The sequence below is a fragment of the Onychomys torridus genome, chromosome X (assembly GCF_903995425.1).
Source record: "Onychomys torridus chromosome X, mOncTor1.1, whole genome shotgun sequence".
In the NCBI taxonomy this organism is placed as follows: Eukaryota; Metazoa; Chordata; class Mammalia; order Rodentia; family Cricetidae; genus Onychomys; species Onychomys torridus.
In genome coordinates, this window is record NC_050466.1 from 35,875,869 (window position 1) to 35,892,325 (window position 16,457).

Here is a 16,457-nt window from a genome sequence, read left to right on the forward strand (position 1 = left end):
GTGCTACTATATCAGGACGCACACGGCCCACCTGACCCCTGTTTTTCTGTACATGTTTCTGTCCTTTCTTTATTCCTTTGTTGCCTGAGTCAGGTCAATCCCTGAAGCCACACTGGCCTCAGCAAATGGGTGAGCTCCAGGTTTAGAGCTTGTCTTGAAAAAATAAGGTTAAAAGTAATTAAAGAATACATTGAACATTGACTTTTGAGCTCTCTGTGAATATGCATGTGTGTACACATGTGAACATGTACATATACATCACAGAGAGAGACAGAGACAGAGAAACAGAGAGAGAGAGAGAGAGAGAGAGAGAGAGAGAGAGAGAGAGAGAGAGAGAGAACAAAGCAAGGTCATGTCCCAGCCTCTTTAGCTCCTTATCTGGTGGCATGATTTCTCCTTGCCATGCTCCTGCCATGGTTATGTGAGCTTCCCTGACTTCCTCACCAAAGCCAGGAAAATGTCAGTGCCGTGGCCATGAGCCATCCAGAACCATGAGCCTTATAAAGTTGTCCAGATTCAAGTATTTTATTATGAAAATGAAAACATGCAATTATACCTCCCAATTCCTAGTTACTAAAGTACCCAATGGTTTTTCTCAGCTACAACTTTCTTGCTGCACATAGCTAAACAAACCTAATTTTTGTTCAATCACAGTTAAGTCCCTGGTGATTTTTGGTTGACAGGATTCCTTAAGCAACTAACAACTTGAACTGCAATAACTGAAATCACTACCTCTGAGGCACTTATTGTCCAGAAACTATAGATAAAAAATTTCAGAAAATTCCCCACATCATCTACTAATGGTATGCAATACTGTATTTTTCTAAATAAAATCATTCCAACAATATTTCCTGTCTTACATGCTCTTCTGCAATGCAATCAGAACCATTAGAAAATAAAGTCGGTTTCTTTTTTCTTTGAATCTGGACTGGCTTTGCTGACTCTCTAGAAGCAATTCTTTTTGACTTTTGAGGCTGTATCAAAAACCACCTGGGCTTCTGTCCACCTAGTTTCTCTTGTAATATTATCTCTCTTGTCACTCTATCCTTAGATCCTCTCTCAACACAGCCATCACACTATTAGAATTCCAAGCCACATGAAGTGCTGGTATTTAGGATCCAGTTCATGGACCTAGCTGAGCCCAACCTGTGAGTCATCCCATTCCAAGTGCCAAAACATGTGACCACAGAATTCTCTAGACTTATTCCTGCCCTCCTCAAGGAGACTATCCAAAGGACCTTAGCAGAAACTAAGTTTTTGGATGTATTTTAGGAAGATAGAGAAGGGGGGTGGCATTTTACACAATGGTAGAAGTTTCACAAAACTGTCACCTATAGTAATACAGAAAATGTTTAATGAATTGATGAATCAAAGATTTCCAGGCAAACCACATAAACCGTTGGCTGGTTTCTCATAACTATATAACCTGCAAACAAAGAGAGGGTGCTAAAGGGGATTTTTCCATTTTTAAGAAGAATTTTGAGGTGTTCTAAAGGAGGCAGGATTTCCAGGAATGAACATTCTTGGTCTCTCTAGAAATTAAATGACTATTTACAAATTTAAAAATTCATTTATTTTATGTGTATGGGTGTTTTGCCTGCAGGTATGTCTGTGTATCACATACATGCCTGGCACCCATGGAGACCAGAGAAGTATAGGATCCCCTTGGGACCAGAGTTACAGATGGTTGTGAGCCACCATGTAGGTGCTAGAAAACAAACCTGGGTCCTCTGCAAGAGCAGCCAGTACTCTTAAATCCTGGGCCATCCCTTCTGCTCCGAAATTAAAAGATTCTTAAATTAGGAAATGGCTTCAGTACAAAAACAAACAACAATCAAAAAACAAGTCAAGAGTCAGCTGTAAGATCAGTATTAAGCCTCTGCCCCCTAGATGGGGAGCTGTGCACAGCTGATAGCTCTGGGGAAGAGATAGTCACACTTCTTTAAGAGTGTGGCCCCTGGTTGATTGACCATGCTCTAATGGAAGTAGAGGATATGTGCAGCACAGATGGGCCATTTAAAAAAAAGGAGAAGATGAAGTTGGGAGTGGTGGTCAAGAGTGGATCTGGGAGGAGTTTATGAAAGGAATGTAAGGTGAATGTGATCAAAACACATTGTATGCCTATATTATATGTAGCTATATATTTGTCCAAAAGGCTAACATTATACTGAATAGGGAAAAGCTGGATTCTTATTTCTCTACAATCTGAAACAAAACAAGGATGCTCACTTTCACCACTTATATTTGACTTTAGTACAAGAAGTCCTAGCCAAAGCAATCAGGAAGAAGATAGAAAGGAATCTCCCCTAAACTAGAAAAGAGGGAAGCAGATTGTTAGTGTTTGCAAATGACATGACTGGGCACAGAAAACCTTAAGACTCTAACAAGAGATACTAGAACTAATAAACAAATTTAGTGAAGTTGCAAGACGGAAAACCAAATAGCAATGCTGGGCACTGATACTGAATGATCTGAACTAGAAACCAAGAAAGGAATCTCAATTACAGCAGCTATCAAAAAATGAAATATCTAGGAATAAATTCAGAGGTCAAAGATGCCTACAGTGAGTGTCATGAAACACTGTTGAAAGAAAATTAAGACAACATAAGGAACAGGAAGTCGTTATTTATTATTAAAATTCATAGGGCTTATGAGCTGTCTCAGTGGGTAAAGGCTTTTCCTGTGCAAACTTGACAGCCTGAGTTTGATCCCAGGACTCCAGGGTAGAAAGAGAGAATCAGCTTCCAAAAGTTGTCCTCTAACTCCCACATATGCATCATGGTATGGGTATATCTTTACTCACATTTATGTAACATATATAATAATAATAATAATAGTTTTATTTAATTAATATTGATGACTTATTTAATAAATAAAGTGCCTATACCACCCAAAGAAATCCAGATTCATTATAATCTTTATCAAAATCCCAGTGATATTCTTCATAGAATTAGAAAAATAATCTACAATCTGGATAGAACAACAACAAAAAGGAAATGCAGCAGTAGTCTTGAGGAAAAAAAGGCATGTGGCATTATACTGCTTTATTTCAAAACACACTGCAATGCTGCCATGAGCAAACAGTGTAGATTGGCCATTAATACAAACCCAGACACATATACCAATGGAAAAGCATAGAGAACCTAGAGCAAAACTATGTATCTACAGCCAACTGCCTTTTGACAAGAGTACTGAGAACACATCCCAGTGAAAAGCCAGTCTTCATAAATGATGCTGGAGAAAAGTAAATGATGCTAGGGAAACTGGGCATCCACATGCAGTAGAATGAAACTAGACCCTTCATCTTTTCCCAGCTACAAAGATCAACTCACAGTTGAACCCAGACTTAAGTGTAAGAGCTGAAGCTGTGTGGCTACTAGAAAAACACAGAGGGGTGGGAAAAAGTACAAAAATAGCGAAAAGAAGTGGGGGCAGGTGAGATTACTCAACTAGTGGTGACACTTGTGACCAACCCTAATAACCTGAGTTTGGTGGTACAAGAAGTGTCCTCTGGCCTTCACACACGTGTTGTAGTACCCATGTGCACATGCATGAAAGAAATAAATGTAATTTTTACAAGTAGTAAAGGGAGAAATAGGCTTATCTCAAAGTGAAAAGCTTGCACACAATAAAAAATCAATAGCATGAATAGGGAATAATCTATAGAATGGGAGAAGATATTTCCAAAATATACATCTGACAAATGGTTAATATCCAGAATAAAAAAACTCAAAAAGTCAGTAGAAAAAAATTTACTTGATTAAAAAATTGAAATACACATTTCTCAAAAGATCGCACAAATGGCCAACAAATATAAGAAAATATGCTAAACAGCACCAATCACCAGGGAAAGGCAAATCAAAACCAACGTGAGGTTCACTCTAGTCAGAATGCCTATTGCCAAAAGGCAAAAGAAATAAATAAATGTGAAGTGATTGTAAGGATATGGAAAGACAGGAGTTCATGCACACTGTTGATGGGCTATAAAATAGCCCAGATATTATGTAAAATGTATAGTGTTATGCAGTATGGAGAGTCCTCAAAAAATTAAAAATAGGAACTGTCATATGATCTAACAAACACACTATTATCTGTGCAAGGGAAATGAGATCAATATGCTGTAGAAACATCTGACTCCCATGTTTTCCACAACACTATCCACAATAGCCCATAAATGGAACCAACTTGTGTCCATTATTCAATTAATAGATAAAGACAATGTGGTACATGTGTACAAAGGAACACTATTCAGGCTGTCAAAAAAACATCATTTATGACAACATAGATGGAACTAGAGATAGTTATGCTAAGTGAATTAAACCAGGCACAGAAAAATAAGTGTCATGAATTAAAGGTTCGGATCCCCTGAACCTACGTAAATACTGGGTGGGTATGGTGGCCCTTCTTTAATTCTAGCCTCCAAGGTAGAGATAATTGATCTCTAGACAAAACTGGCTAATGAGACTAGCCAGTCCCTTGTACATGGACTTTGAGAAAGCTGGTTTCATGGAAGTTGACAGTAGAATAACGATTGCATTTGACTGTAGAGGGTTATGGAGTTGTGCGTGGGGGGAAGTTTAACCTATGGGTATTAAGTTACACCTAGAGAGAAGCAAACTGCTCTAATGTACATAGAAGTGACTATAGTAACAATAATATATAGTACATCCAAAAAAGACAGAGAAAATTATTTCACAAGTTTTCACCATAAAGAAATGCTAAATGTCTGTATGCATAGGTGTATTTAATATTATTTAAATATTAGACAGTGTATGCATGTATCAAAACTTCCCATGGTACCCTGTAAACATGTATAACTTTTATGTTTATCAGCTAAAAATGAAGTTTACAAACAGGTAAAATATGTAAAAATTGAAGATACAGATTGCCAATGAACAAACAAAGATGACTAATATGATTAATCACTAAGAAAATAAAACTAATATCACAATGAAAAATTATTTTACATCCAATTAATGTGGCTATAATTAAAAAATAGACTGGGTTGGGAAAATGGCTTAGTAATTAAAGCATTTGCTGTATAAGCAAGATGACCAAGGTTTGGCTCCCCTGAACCTATGTAAATGCTGGGTGGATATGGTGGCCCTTCTGTAATTCTAGCCTTTGAAGGTAGAGATAATTGATCTCTAGACCAAATTGACTAATGAGACTAGCCAGGCTGGTGAGCTCTGGGTTTGATTGAGAAATTTTGCCTCTGTATATGAAACAAATGAGCAATCAATAAAAGGAATCATGATATCAACCTTGAGCCTCCATACACATGTGCCCCTACATGCAAAAATGCATACATATATTCATGGAACAAACACAGAGGAGAGAGAATGAGAAAGGGGGAGGGAGGGAGGGAGGGAGAGAGAGAGAGGGAGAGAGAGAGAGGGAGAGAGAGAGAGAGAGAGAGAGAGAGAGAGAGAGAGAGAGAGAGAGAGAGAGAGACTGACTGATAATAGCAAATATCACGTTGTGGAAAAGGAACTCTCCTTCACTGCTGGTAGGAGAATACTTTGATGCAGTCAGTTTGGAAAATAGTCTTATGGTTCTGGTAAGGTTAAACAGAGATCTGGAGTTGTGATTTGGCTGGTATTACAGTGTCTGTGAGGTCTCAGCACCACAAAGAAACAAGACAAAAGCCAAGGTAGCATGGTGGTGCATACCAATAATCTCAGTACTTGGGAGGTGCAGACTGGAGAGTCCAGGAGTTCAAGAAATGCAAACATGTCTATATAGATTTGATTTTTCAACATAGAACTATTCATGATCCATCAAGTAGTGAATGGAAGAAACAGTATGTGGCATCTATATAACAGGATTCTTAAAAAAATATTTATTTTGTAGTTATATGCATGTTTATGTGTCTATATGAGCCTATGCTGGTGGCTGTAAAACCACAAGAGGGCATTGCCTCCCCTGGAGCTAGAGTTACAGGTATTTGTGAGCTTTCTGCTGTGGATGCTGGAATGAGAAGTCAGGTGCTCTGAAAGAGCAGTCCACACTCCTAATCACAGTGCTGTCTCTCCAGCACCCTGTGTATATAGTTTTCAATGATACACTCATAATTTTATAGTGTGTGGAAAGCTTTAAAACATGTCAACATCAGGGAAATGAAATTAAAACTGCATTGAGATTCTATCCAATTCCACTAAGAAAAGAACAACAAATGTTGATTTCAGGAAATTGGATGCAACTGGAGATAATCATATTAAGCGAATCAAGAAAGACAAAGATCATTTTTTTCTCACTTGTGCTTTTACATAGATACATAAAAATTATATACATGAACATGAAAATAGGTGAAACCATCTAGGAAAGTAAAGGGGGCTAACAGGAGGAGAGGCATGACAAAGGGGGAGGTTATCAAGTATGAGGAGGCATGCCTAACATTCAACATATACTTTATAAAACTTAAAAAAAAAAACCAAGTAAATTTAATCTGAAAAAATGCTGGCTAGGATGAGGAGAAAGAGGAACCTTTATATACTGCTTGTGGGAATATTAACTAGTGCAGCTACTATGAAATCAGTATGGCGGCTTCTCACAAAAACAAAGCTCAGAACTAAAAACAGAATATGAGTCAGCTATACCACTCTTGAGTAGATGCCCAAAGCAATCTACATCAATAGACCACAGCAATACTTGCACATCCATGCTTATTCACAATAGCCAGGAAACAGAGCTAGCCTAGAGGTCCATTGACAAATGAATGGATAAAGAAAGTATGGAGGGGCTGGAGAGATGTCTCAGGGGTTAAGAGCAGTGGCTGCTCTTCAAGAGGTCCTGAGTTCAATTCCCAGCAACCACATGGTGGCTCACAACCACTTGTAATGAGATCTGGTGCCCTCTTCTGGCCTGCTGGGTCATATGCAGGCAGAATACTGTATACATAATAAATAAATAAATCTTAAAAAACAAAAAGAAAGTATGGAATGTGTACACAGTCGGATTTTGTTCAGCCATGATGAATGTGGACTGAACTGAAGGAAATTATATTTAGTGAAATAAGCCAGACTCACAAATCAAAGTGTCCTTAGTTTCATTTCCATTGCTATAGTAAAATACCCTGAATAAAAGCAATTTAGGGCTGGAGAGATGGCTCAGATTTAAGAACACTGACTGCTCTTCCAGAGGTCCTGAGTTCAATTCCCAGCACCCACATGGTGGCTGACAACCATCTGTAATAAGATCTGGCACTCTCTTCTGTATACATAATAAATAAATCAATCTTTTAAAAAAGAAATTTAGGATTGGGGATTTAGCTCAGTGGTAGAGCGCTTGCCTAGCAAGTGCAAGGCCCTGGGTTTGATCCTCAGCTCCAAAAAAAAAGCAGCAATTTAGAGGAGAAAGGATTCATTTAGTTTATAATTCCAGGTTACAGTCCATTATTATGGGGAAGTCAAGGCAAGAGCCAAGAACAGAAAGAATAAACCATGGATCCTTTCTTGCTCTCAGCTCGTTTTTCTTCTCTTACATTGTTCACAAACCCCCACCTAGGGACTGGTGCCATCCTCAATGGCCTGGGTCTTCCTACATTGATTAACAATGAAAATAATTACCAAAAATCAACCTAAGCTGGATAAATCTTCCTAGGTGAACCTAGGTTGTGTCAAGTTAACAGTTGAAATGAACCAGCAAAGACAAGTGTTATATTTCATTTCATACACACACATACACACACACACACACACACACACACACACACACACACACACAAATACAAATATAAGTATGTGACTCAAAGGTAGATTTGATTGCAGGGAGAGAAAGGGGTCTAAAGGGATAGCAAAGGAGGAAACAAGAGAGTAATGGAGGAAGATAAATATCACATGTTTGTGCTCATACACAGATACATAGGGAAGGCTATGAACAAAGTGTAAATATATATATATATATATATATATATATTACCACAATGAAACTCATTATTGTATTTGCTACATAAAAATAAAATTCAAAAGGCAAAAATGCTAAGTGAAAGAAGCCAGATACAAAAAGCCACATATTTTATGTGTCTTACCTATACCAAGTTCAATATAAACAAATACCTAGTGATTGAGGTAGTTTGGTATGGTTACCTTTGGTTAATTGGTTTTGGACTATGTGGGGTGACTTTAAAGGATATGTTTGCTTAGGAGTGATAAAAATATTCCAAGATTTATGATGACAATTGTTCGATTTTGTAAATACAGGAAGGATCAATTCATTATATCCTTTACTCTGGGCTGAGAAGAATTGGAAGACTCTCAACAGACTGTGATATTATCTCTGACATGTTATGGCTTGTTTTGTTGAAATCAGGTCTCATGTAGCCCAAGACAGGGGCCTTGATTTCACTACATAGCCAAGGATGACCTTGAACTCTTGATCATCTTGCCTTCACCTCCCAGATGCTGAGATCCAGGGGTATGTTACTATGTTTGCTATCCATGCGTTAAATGAGTGAATTCTATGATTTGTGTATTACAACTCAATCTGTGGTACAAAAATGAAATGATAACTTTGTGTCACTGAGTTAAGTGGTGGGCTCTTGGGTGCATATTTTATTGTAATCCATCAAAATTGCATTTACATTATTCTTTGTGGGTAAATACATTTTTAGAAACCTGACTGACCTGACTTCTGACTCTACCACTTACCAATTATGAGTTCTTTGGCACATTACTCAACTTAAGCCTGCCAGTGACTTATCTGTAAGCAGAGATGGTAATAATAGTAACTTCCTCATGACTTCTTACAACTGCATGCCTGGTACATTTTCAATGCTATTATTAGCTAACGTTCCCTTTAAGCAGTTGAACCACTTGTGTTAAAATGTCTATGCTAATATCCGCTCTTTTTTAAAATACATTTTTCTCTTTACAATTTACTTATGATGATGATAATGATGTGTGTGTGTGTGTGTGTGTGTGTGTGTGTGTGTGTGTGTGTGTGTGTGTGATGTGTATGCATACGTGAATGTGGGTACGAGGTCAGAGGACAAGTTTTAGGAGTCAGTTCTCTCCTTCCACTGTGGGATTGGGATTCAGTGACTGAATTCAGATTGTTAGGTCTGTGTGGCAAGCACCATTACCCTCTGAGCCATCTTACCAGCCCAACAAAGCATTGTCAGTGCAATCTCATGGCTATGGTATTCTTGCTTTTTGTTTGTTTGTTCTGGTTGTGGGTTTTGAGGAAGTACTAAAAAAGAAGTTAGAACCTTATGATTTTATTCTTCTTTGTAGCTGGGAAATATTCCTTTGTTTATAAATGCCACATTTTGATTACTCATTCATCCACTGATGGGCACCTGGCTTGACTTCACATCTTGGTTCTTGTGAGTATTACTATGATAAGCATGCATGTGCAGGTGTCTTTATTGTATACAATTGGCTTTGAGGTTTTGAATACACAGTCAAAGGGGAGATAACTGTTTTAAATTTAGTTTATAAAGGAACTTTCATACTGATTTCCATAACTGAAATGTTTACTACTTCTGAGGGTTGATATCAACTAATTTTCTAGCCTGGCTAGAAAGTCTAGGACACATCAAAAGCCTATTCTTTTCTATTCTGTCTTGAGCTGTGTCCAGAACCCATTTCCACTCTGAATCCAGTCTGTGAAAAAAGAGCCAGTGTGTGTTGGCACTGTTATCGTCCCACCTGGATTTCTTACATATGATTCCAGTGGTTAAACTGCATCTTCAGTCTTTAATCCATTTCTGATCCAGATAAATATTTTAGTGAATGTGTCAAAGATGCAACGATGGGTATTCAGAATTTAAGGAATTGTTGAAGAGATGTATCACTCATCTAGCCTTGTAAAGACTCATTTTTTTATTTGGGGGGTGTGCATGTGTACGTGTGTGTGTGCATATGTGTGTGTGTGTGTGTGTGTGTGTGTGTGTGTGAGCGAGAGAGAGAGAGAGAATATGTTTCATTTCATGTGTGTGCACTTGTACATTTGCATGTGTGTACACATGTTCCATTTCATATGTATGCACTTGTTCATTTGCATGCATGTGTGTGCACACCTGTGTGCACATGTGTGCATGCCTGTGTACATTTAAAAACAAGAAATCAATTTCAAATACCTTTCACCTTATCATTCAATTTGAAACTCACTGTTCAGCTAAACTAGCTAGCCGTTGAGCTCCAGGGATCTTCCTGCCTCTGCTCTCCTGCCTCTGGGCTTACAGACAGGCACCTCTATACCTGCCCTGGTCTCCATTACATGGATGGGTGCTAGAGATCCCAACTTAGGTATTTATCTTTGTGTGGGAAACTTTTCACCCACTAAGCCACCTTTCTAGCACTGTAAAGATTTATTCTGATGGGAGACAGCATTCAATTATTCTTTGAAACCTCAAAGCCAATAGTATTCCCGCCAATTATCAGAGCAATTGACACTGGGCTCACAGTCAGCGTTGGGTTCCTCACCACCACCTGTTGTTTGCCCACTTGACTTCTTGAAACTTGTATCAATCAGAAGCAGCCAAGTTGGGAGGAGACATTAATTAGAGTATAGAAGAAAGTGTAAATATAAAATACAAAGGATCAGTGACACACAAAGCCTGGGGAAAACTGGATACAACATGTCCAAGAATGGGACTTCTTCCATATCTCTCCCCGCACAAACATACATGCAAAAATTGATCAAAGACCTCAGTGTAAGACAAGAAACTTTGAAAGGCTAGGAGGGAAGCCTGAAATACAGTATAGGCAAGCACTTTCTGAGAACTCCATATGCCAGGAAATCAAGCAAGATGCGGCATATGCCACTCCAGAGATGTTATTTAAAAAAAAAAAAAAAAAAAAAAAAAAAAAAGCCTTCCACACTTCCACACTGCAAAAGAAACAACTGAACAAAGAGACAGCCCACAGGGTGTGAGAGAAATCTTCTCCAGAATGTCAAGGGATGTTTTCTCAAAACTCAAAAAGTACTGTTGCTGGGGAGCCACCCTAACACTCATGCCTTTTCCCCTCGCCTTTTTCTTTCGGCTACTGACCAGAGCCCAAGCACACTTTCTCTGGTACTTGAGGTCTTTTCACTCTTTCTGCCATGTGTCTCCTTGTTTGCCAGATGGCTGACCTCCATGCTGGCTTGGCTCAAATGGCAATCTCTCTCTCTCTCCTTTCCTCTCTCCTTGCTCCAATTCCCTCCTCTCTGCAGCTGGTGAGAATCACAGCTTGCCGGCCCTGGCATTTTTCTTTTTAACTCTAAGAAAAATTTCTCCAAAAATAAAAACTCATTAAATTCAGCCAAAGAAGAAGTAACACAATAAATAATAAGCAAATCGTCCGAGTAAACACTTCCCAAAGGGCACAAATGGCAAATTTATGGGGGAAATTTCAATATTCAGCCATCAAGGAGATAGAAATCAAAAGTGTATTGGGATTCCCACTCACCCTAAGTCATACGGTTCTCATCAAGAAAGCAACAACCAATCCTGGCAGATACAGGGAAAAGAAACAGTGTTGTCCATGGCTTGTGGGAATATATCTTAGTCTAGCGACTACACAGAGTGGAAGTTTCTCAAAAACTAAAAACAAAACTATCAGCTACACAACCCCTTGGTGTATAACTGAAGAAATGAATGAAGCATATAACAGAGATATCTGCACAGCCATGTTTGTTGAGGCTCTCAACTGTGACAGCTAAGCACTGAATCAGCCTATGCGGGGTGTGTATGTGTGTGTGTGTGTGTGTGTGTGTGTGTGTGTGTACCTTTATATTTATATATCTACTTACATCTATATATCTTTTTATCTGTCTATATGGACTATTATTCAGTCATAAAGAAGTGAATGCTCTTTACAGGAAGGAAATGACAATAAAGGTCATCATGTTAAAAAAATCAGTTTAGTACAGAAACACAAAAATCGCTTATTTTTTCTCATATTCAGGAACTAGAATTAAAGACATACCAGGTGGTGTGTGTGTTTGAGAGGATGAGGCAGGAAGATTGCGAAGAATTTGGTACCAGCCTGGGCTATGGACTGGTCTGATCCTAAATCAAAACAAATATCAATCTGAATATAGTAAAGTGACTACTTGTGACTCAAGGGGGAAGAAGTGAGAGAAGTTAAGAGTGGATATGAACAAACCAAGACATGTGCACATGTGGAAATGTCACAGTGAAAGCCAATAATATGTGCAATTAACATATGTTGATCACATCGTAAACAATACTTGCTATATGTAGGGTTGACCCATAATGTTAAATGGAATTTTACTTAAGCAAATTCTTCCCTGATTTTTCCTCCACCCTAACCCTAGCCATAGCCCTAAGCCTATTGACTTATTATATTGCAAAGTTTTCAATATCCTTTTGACAAACCTCTTGCAATACATGTCCGCAGTGTTTCACTTGACAACTGCATTTCTCTCTCACGAAAGGTGGGACCCTTTCTTTCTTGATCACTGCTACTATGCTCATCAGTGTAATTACAAGCTTGCCTAGAGTGCGTGCTCAGTAAATTACTTGTTGCATTAGAGGATGACCAAGCCATGGGACAATGAATTCAGTCTTGGTCTGTAGAATGGAGACCTTGAATTCCAAGAACAGCTGAGCTGGGGGAAAGCCAGGACATTACCTGTGCTGGGTGAGCACGTTGACAGCTGAAGGATGATTTGCACAGTAAGCCAGGTACATTGATTTAAAATGAGGCATGAGGTTCAGTAGACAGCCTCCTACTTTGTGCTGGTTTTCTGGGAACCTGTAGGTAAAACATGTGAAGCATAGAATGTAAACTAGGAAACAGAATGTAAAGATACTCACAATTGAGCCCAGAAGCAAGTAAACAATTTGATGCATTACCATGGGGGTTATTTATTTATTTATTTATTTATTTATTTATTTATTTGCTTGCTTGTTTGTTTATTTATAGGTACACTGGAAGCACTTTATCCATGGAATGCAGTTTTTGATCACTGATCAAAATTCTAGCCACCTTGCTAGAGAGATGGTCTGATTGTTGAGAGCACTGGTTGCCCTTCCAGAGTACCCAGGTTCAATTCCCAGCACCCACATGGTGGCTTGCAACCATCTTTAACTCATGCATGTGCTACACAGACATATGCAGCCAAAACACCAATACATATTAAATAAATAAAATTTAAAAAATAAATTCTAGCCACCAAGTAAAACTCTGATGTGCCGGATAAAATTCTTACTTAAAATTAGCAGGTAGGGTTGTTTGTTTCTAGGATGCTTATATTCAAATTCTCTTGACACACTAAGAATATTCAAATTCACACCAAGTTCAAACACAGACAAAACTGATAGAATTTAATAGCAGAACACATCTTGGACAAAATTTCATCCCATGATGCTCAGAAAACAGGCAGTCCCCCAATTTCCTTAGACTGATGAAAGTCACTAGTTTTTCCAAGATACACTGGAAAATTAATTTTACACCAGAAATATACTGCCAGAAAGTCATTCCAGTGAACTTTGTAATATGATGTTTACTAACTCAGAAATCAAGTAGCCATCAGAACCATGCTGAACCTGGGTTCAGTTATCTGCTTCCTCCCACATTGGTGGCTCACAACTGTCTATAGCTCCAGTCTCAGCCTTTTCTCTAGTTTCTGAGGGTACTTCATGCACATGGTACACACACACACACACACACACACACACACACACACACACACACACATTTATATTGCAGGGAAAACACACATATACACAAAATATAAATAAATCTTTTTTAAAAGTCATGCCATGGTTCACACAAGACATATACTTTTTCTTCTCCAATTTTGTATGTGTTTCTAGTCAGACTATAACAGACACAGTACTAGGAGTGCTATAAAGAACCAAGTTGGACATGGTGGTAAGTACTGTAATACCAGAGACAAAGGTATAAAGATCTGAACTTCTAGACCCATCTAGGCTACACAGTGAGCTTGGGGCCTTCTGGGGCTGAAGAGATGGGGTTGGAGTGGGCAAAGTGAGGATGGGGGTGGTATACTTCAATAGTAGAGAGCCTGCCTAGAGTAGTACACAAGGCCCCAATCCAAGGGGCCAGAAAGGGAGAGATTTGAAATGAATGATTTAAATGACTTTTCTAAGTAATTTTCAACACGTCAAATAAATGTCTCAAAATCAAAGCTGTTATCACTGGCACTGCAGAGATGGCTTAATGGTTGAGCACTCTTGCAGCTCTTGTAGAGAGACAGAGTTCTGTTGCCAGCATGCATGGTGGCTCATAACCATCAATAACTCCAGCTCCAGGGAATCCAACACTCTCTTCTGACCTGGTGCATATACACACATGAAGGCAAACATCCATACAAACAAAACAAATGATGCTATTTAAAATTAAAGCCAGAAACTAGAGGAAAACCTTTGCATACATCTAGTCGTTTGACACTAAACCCCACCACTGTCTCTGTAGGGTGGGTCATCTTTATGTGTTCCTGTGTTCTGGGACAATGAGTTGAAATTGCAGCAAATATATAAACATAAAGAGCCTCACCTACTTATAATCCCAATACTTGGGAGGTGAAGGCAGGAGTGCCAGAAACTCAAGCTCAGCCTCTACTATATAGGGAGTTCAAAGCCAGTCTGGTCTATGTGATACAGTCTCAAAAGGCATTCTTAAGAATAGAAGGAAAGGGCAACAAAGTCACTGTCTCACTTACTTTGAACATTCTTCCAAGGCTTGGCAGAGTGTCTGTTGAAATGCGCATACTTCTTCAAAGTTTCCCAATAAACATGTAAACTCCACAGTACTAAGGCTGAATAAAAAAGGACATGATGTTCCAGTTAATAGTGTGAAAAGCTGTGTTAGCTCTCTAGTTGGAGCTCAGTTAGCTGCTAGCTTGCTGCTAGCTGGCAAGTATAGAAGGCCAAGCGCCTGTGTTGGAATTTCCTCTTTGTGAACTTACAACAACTCTATGGCCTCTGTCACCCTTGTTTAGCTTCTTTGCTTGGTTTATCTTTTATAAGGTAAGAATAATGACTGTACAGAAAGTTGGTGGTCATTAGGGGCACTTACATATTTTGTTAAGCCATGAAGAAAACAACATGTGCTTAATATTAAAGTATAACAACAGGTAAAAGTATAATGCTATTTGGAATAAGTTAAAAATCTATGGTGTATCTCTTCTAAAGAAAATGGGAAAGTAATTAAAATACTTATGTTCAACAAGCACAGAGAGGAAAAGATAGCAAAATTAGCTTTCTCTAAAATGAAAATATTCAAATAACAACTAAAAACATTCTTCATGAAAGAGAATAGGGGAAAGAAAATAAAATTAAATCTTGTTACTGTTATTTGTGACAAACTGAATGGTTTTATTCAGGGCATCTACATGAGGCATATTCCCATTCATTTTTCCCTTACCGAGCAGTAAGCGATACTAAGAACAGGAGCCAAACGCTCACAAGGCACGGAACAGTCATGCAATCACTTTCCAAACAGGAGCTCCTGTTGCTCTGTGAGCTAAGCCCCACAGCCATTTACAGGCTAAGTGCCATTTTACAGGCGAGAAGACATAGGCACAGGGCAGGTAGGAAGCAAATCCACTGAACATCAAAGAGCAATAAATAGCAAAGGAAAGGTTATCCCAAGCATTCTAACCCCAGAGAGCACGCTCTAAAGCACTTGTCTGAAGATTTACTTAAGAGGTAGATAAACCACACATTCTCTGTCCTTCAGAATATATAATCCTGGGGGCTGCAGAGAGGGCCCAGAGCACTTGCTGCTCTTGCACAGGACCCAAATTCAGCTCCCAGCCCCCACATTGGAGCTGCTCACAACTGCACAGAATTCCAGCTCCAGGGATCTGATGCCCTCTTTAGGCTTCCTGCAGCACCTGAGCACACATGGCATTCCCTCACATAGACGTATACATAATTAAAAATAAAAAATACTTAAAGAAACACATTACCAGCTCTAAGCAGACATACGTATGAGCAACACTAAATGGGCTCAGGGAGACAGGGAGGCACTGGAGGAGAGGGGAGGAAGGAGTGTAAATGGTGAAAACACAAATATTACAATTCACTTAAAACATATACACAGTCCTAAAAACATGCCTTATCACACCTGTAATCCCAGCACTTGAAAGGTCGATTGAAGAGGGTCAGGTGTTCAAGCCTAAAACTAGTCCTAAACTACATGAGAGACACTGTCCCAAAACAAATTTTAAAAGCATGTTCATGTCATAGTTAATTCCTAGGGGAATATTTGCAAAGGAGTTTTGCTCATTAATCAAAAAGGGAAGATTCCAGTAAACATTCCCAGTAACCCTCAGAACATGAAAAGCTCCCACTTCCTCCACTGTTCCGCCCTCTTGAACTGCAAACTTGGAAAGCCCACCTCCTGCTAGCCGAGGAGGAGTCTGGCAGCCAGCCGGTTTCTCTGGCTGCTTCTCTATCATAGCTGCAGCAAGCAGGGCCCCTGAACTTTCTGCAACCTGTTTGAGAATGTAGCTAGCCTCTTCACCACCAGACA

The 16,457-nt window shown here is 39.0% G+C and overlaps 1 protein-coding gene across 2 annotated transcripts in view; it reads right to left on the reverse strand.

Annotated features, from left to right (window-relative positions):
- Positions 1-16,457, reverse strand: part of Arhgef6 (Rac/Cdc42 guanine nucleotide exchange factor 6) — a 122,171-nt gene that overhangs the window by 36,414 nt on the left and 69,300 nt on the right. For both annotated transcript variants that reach the window (XM_036174612.1, XM_036174613.1), the window contains 2 exons: positions 14,641-14,736; positions 12,585-12,707 (listed from right to left, as the gene is read on the reverse strand). In XM_036174612.1, coding sequence (XP_036030505.1) covers positions 12,585-12,707; positions 14,641-14,736 — 219 coding nt within the window. The remainder of the gene's footprint in view (positions 1-12,584; positions 12,708-14,640; positions 14,737-16,457) is intronic.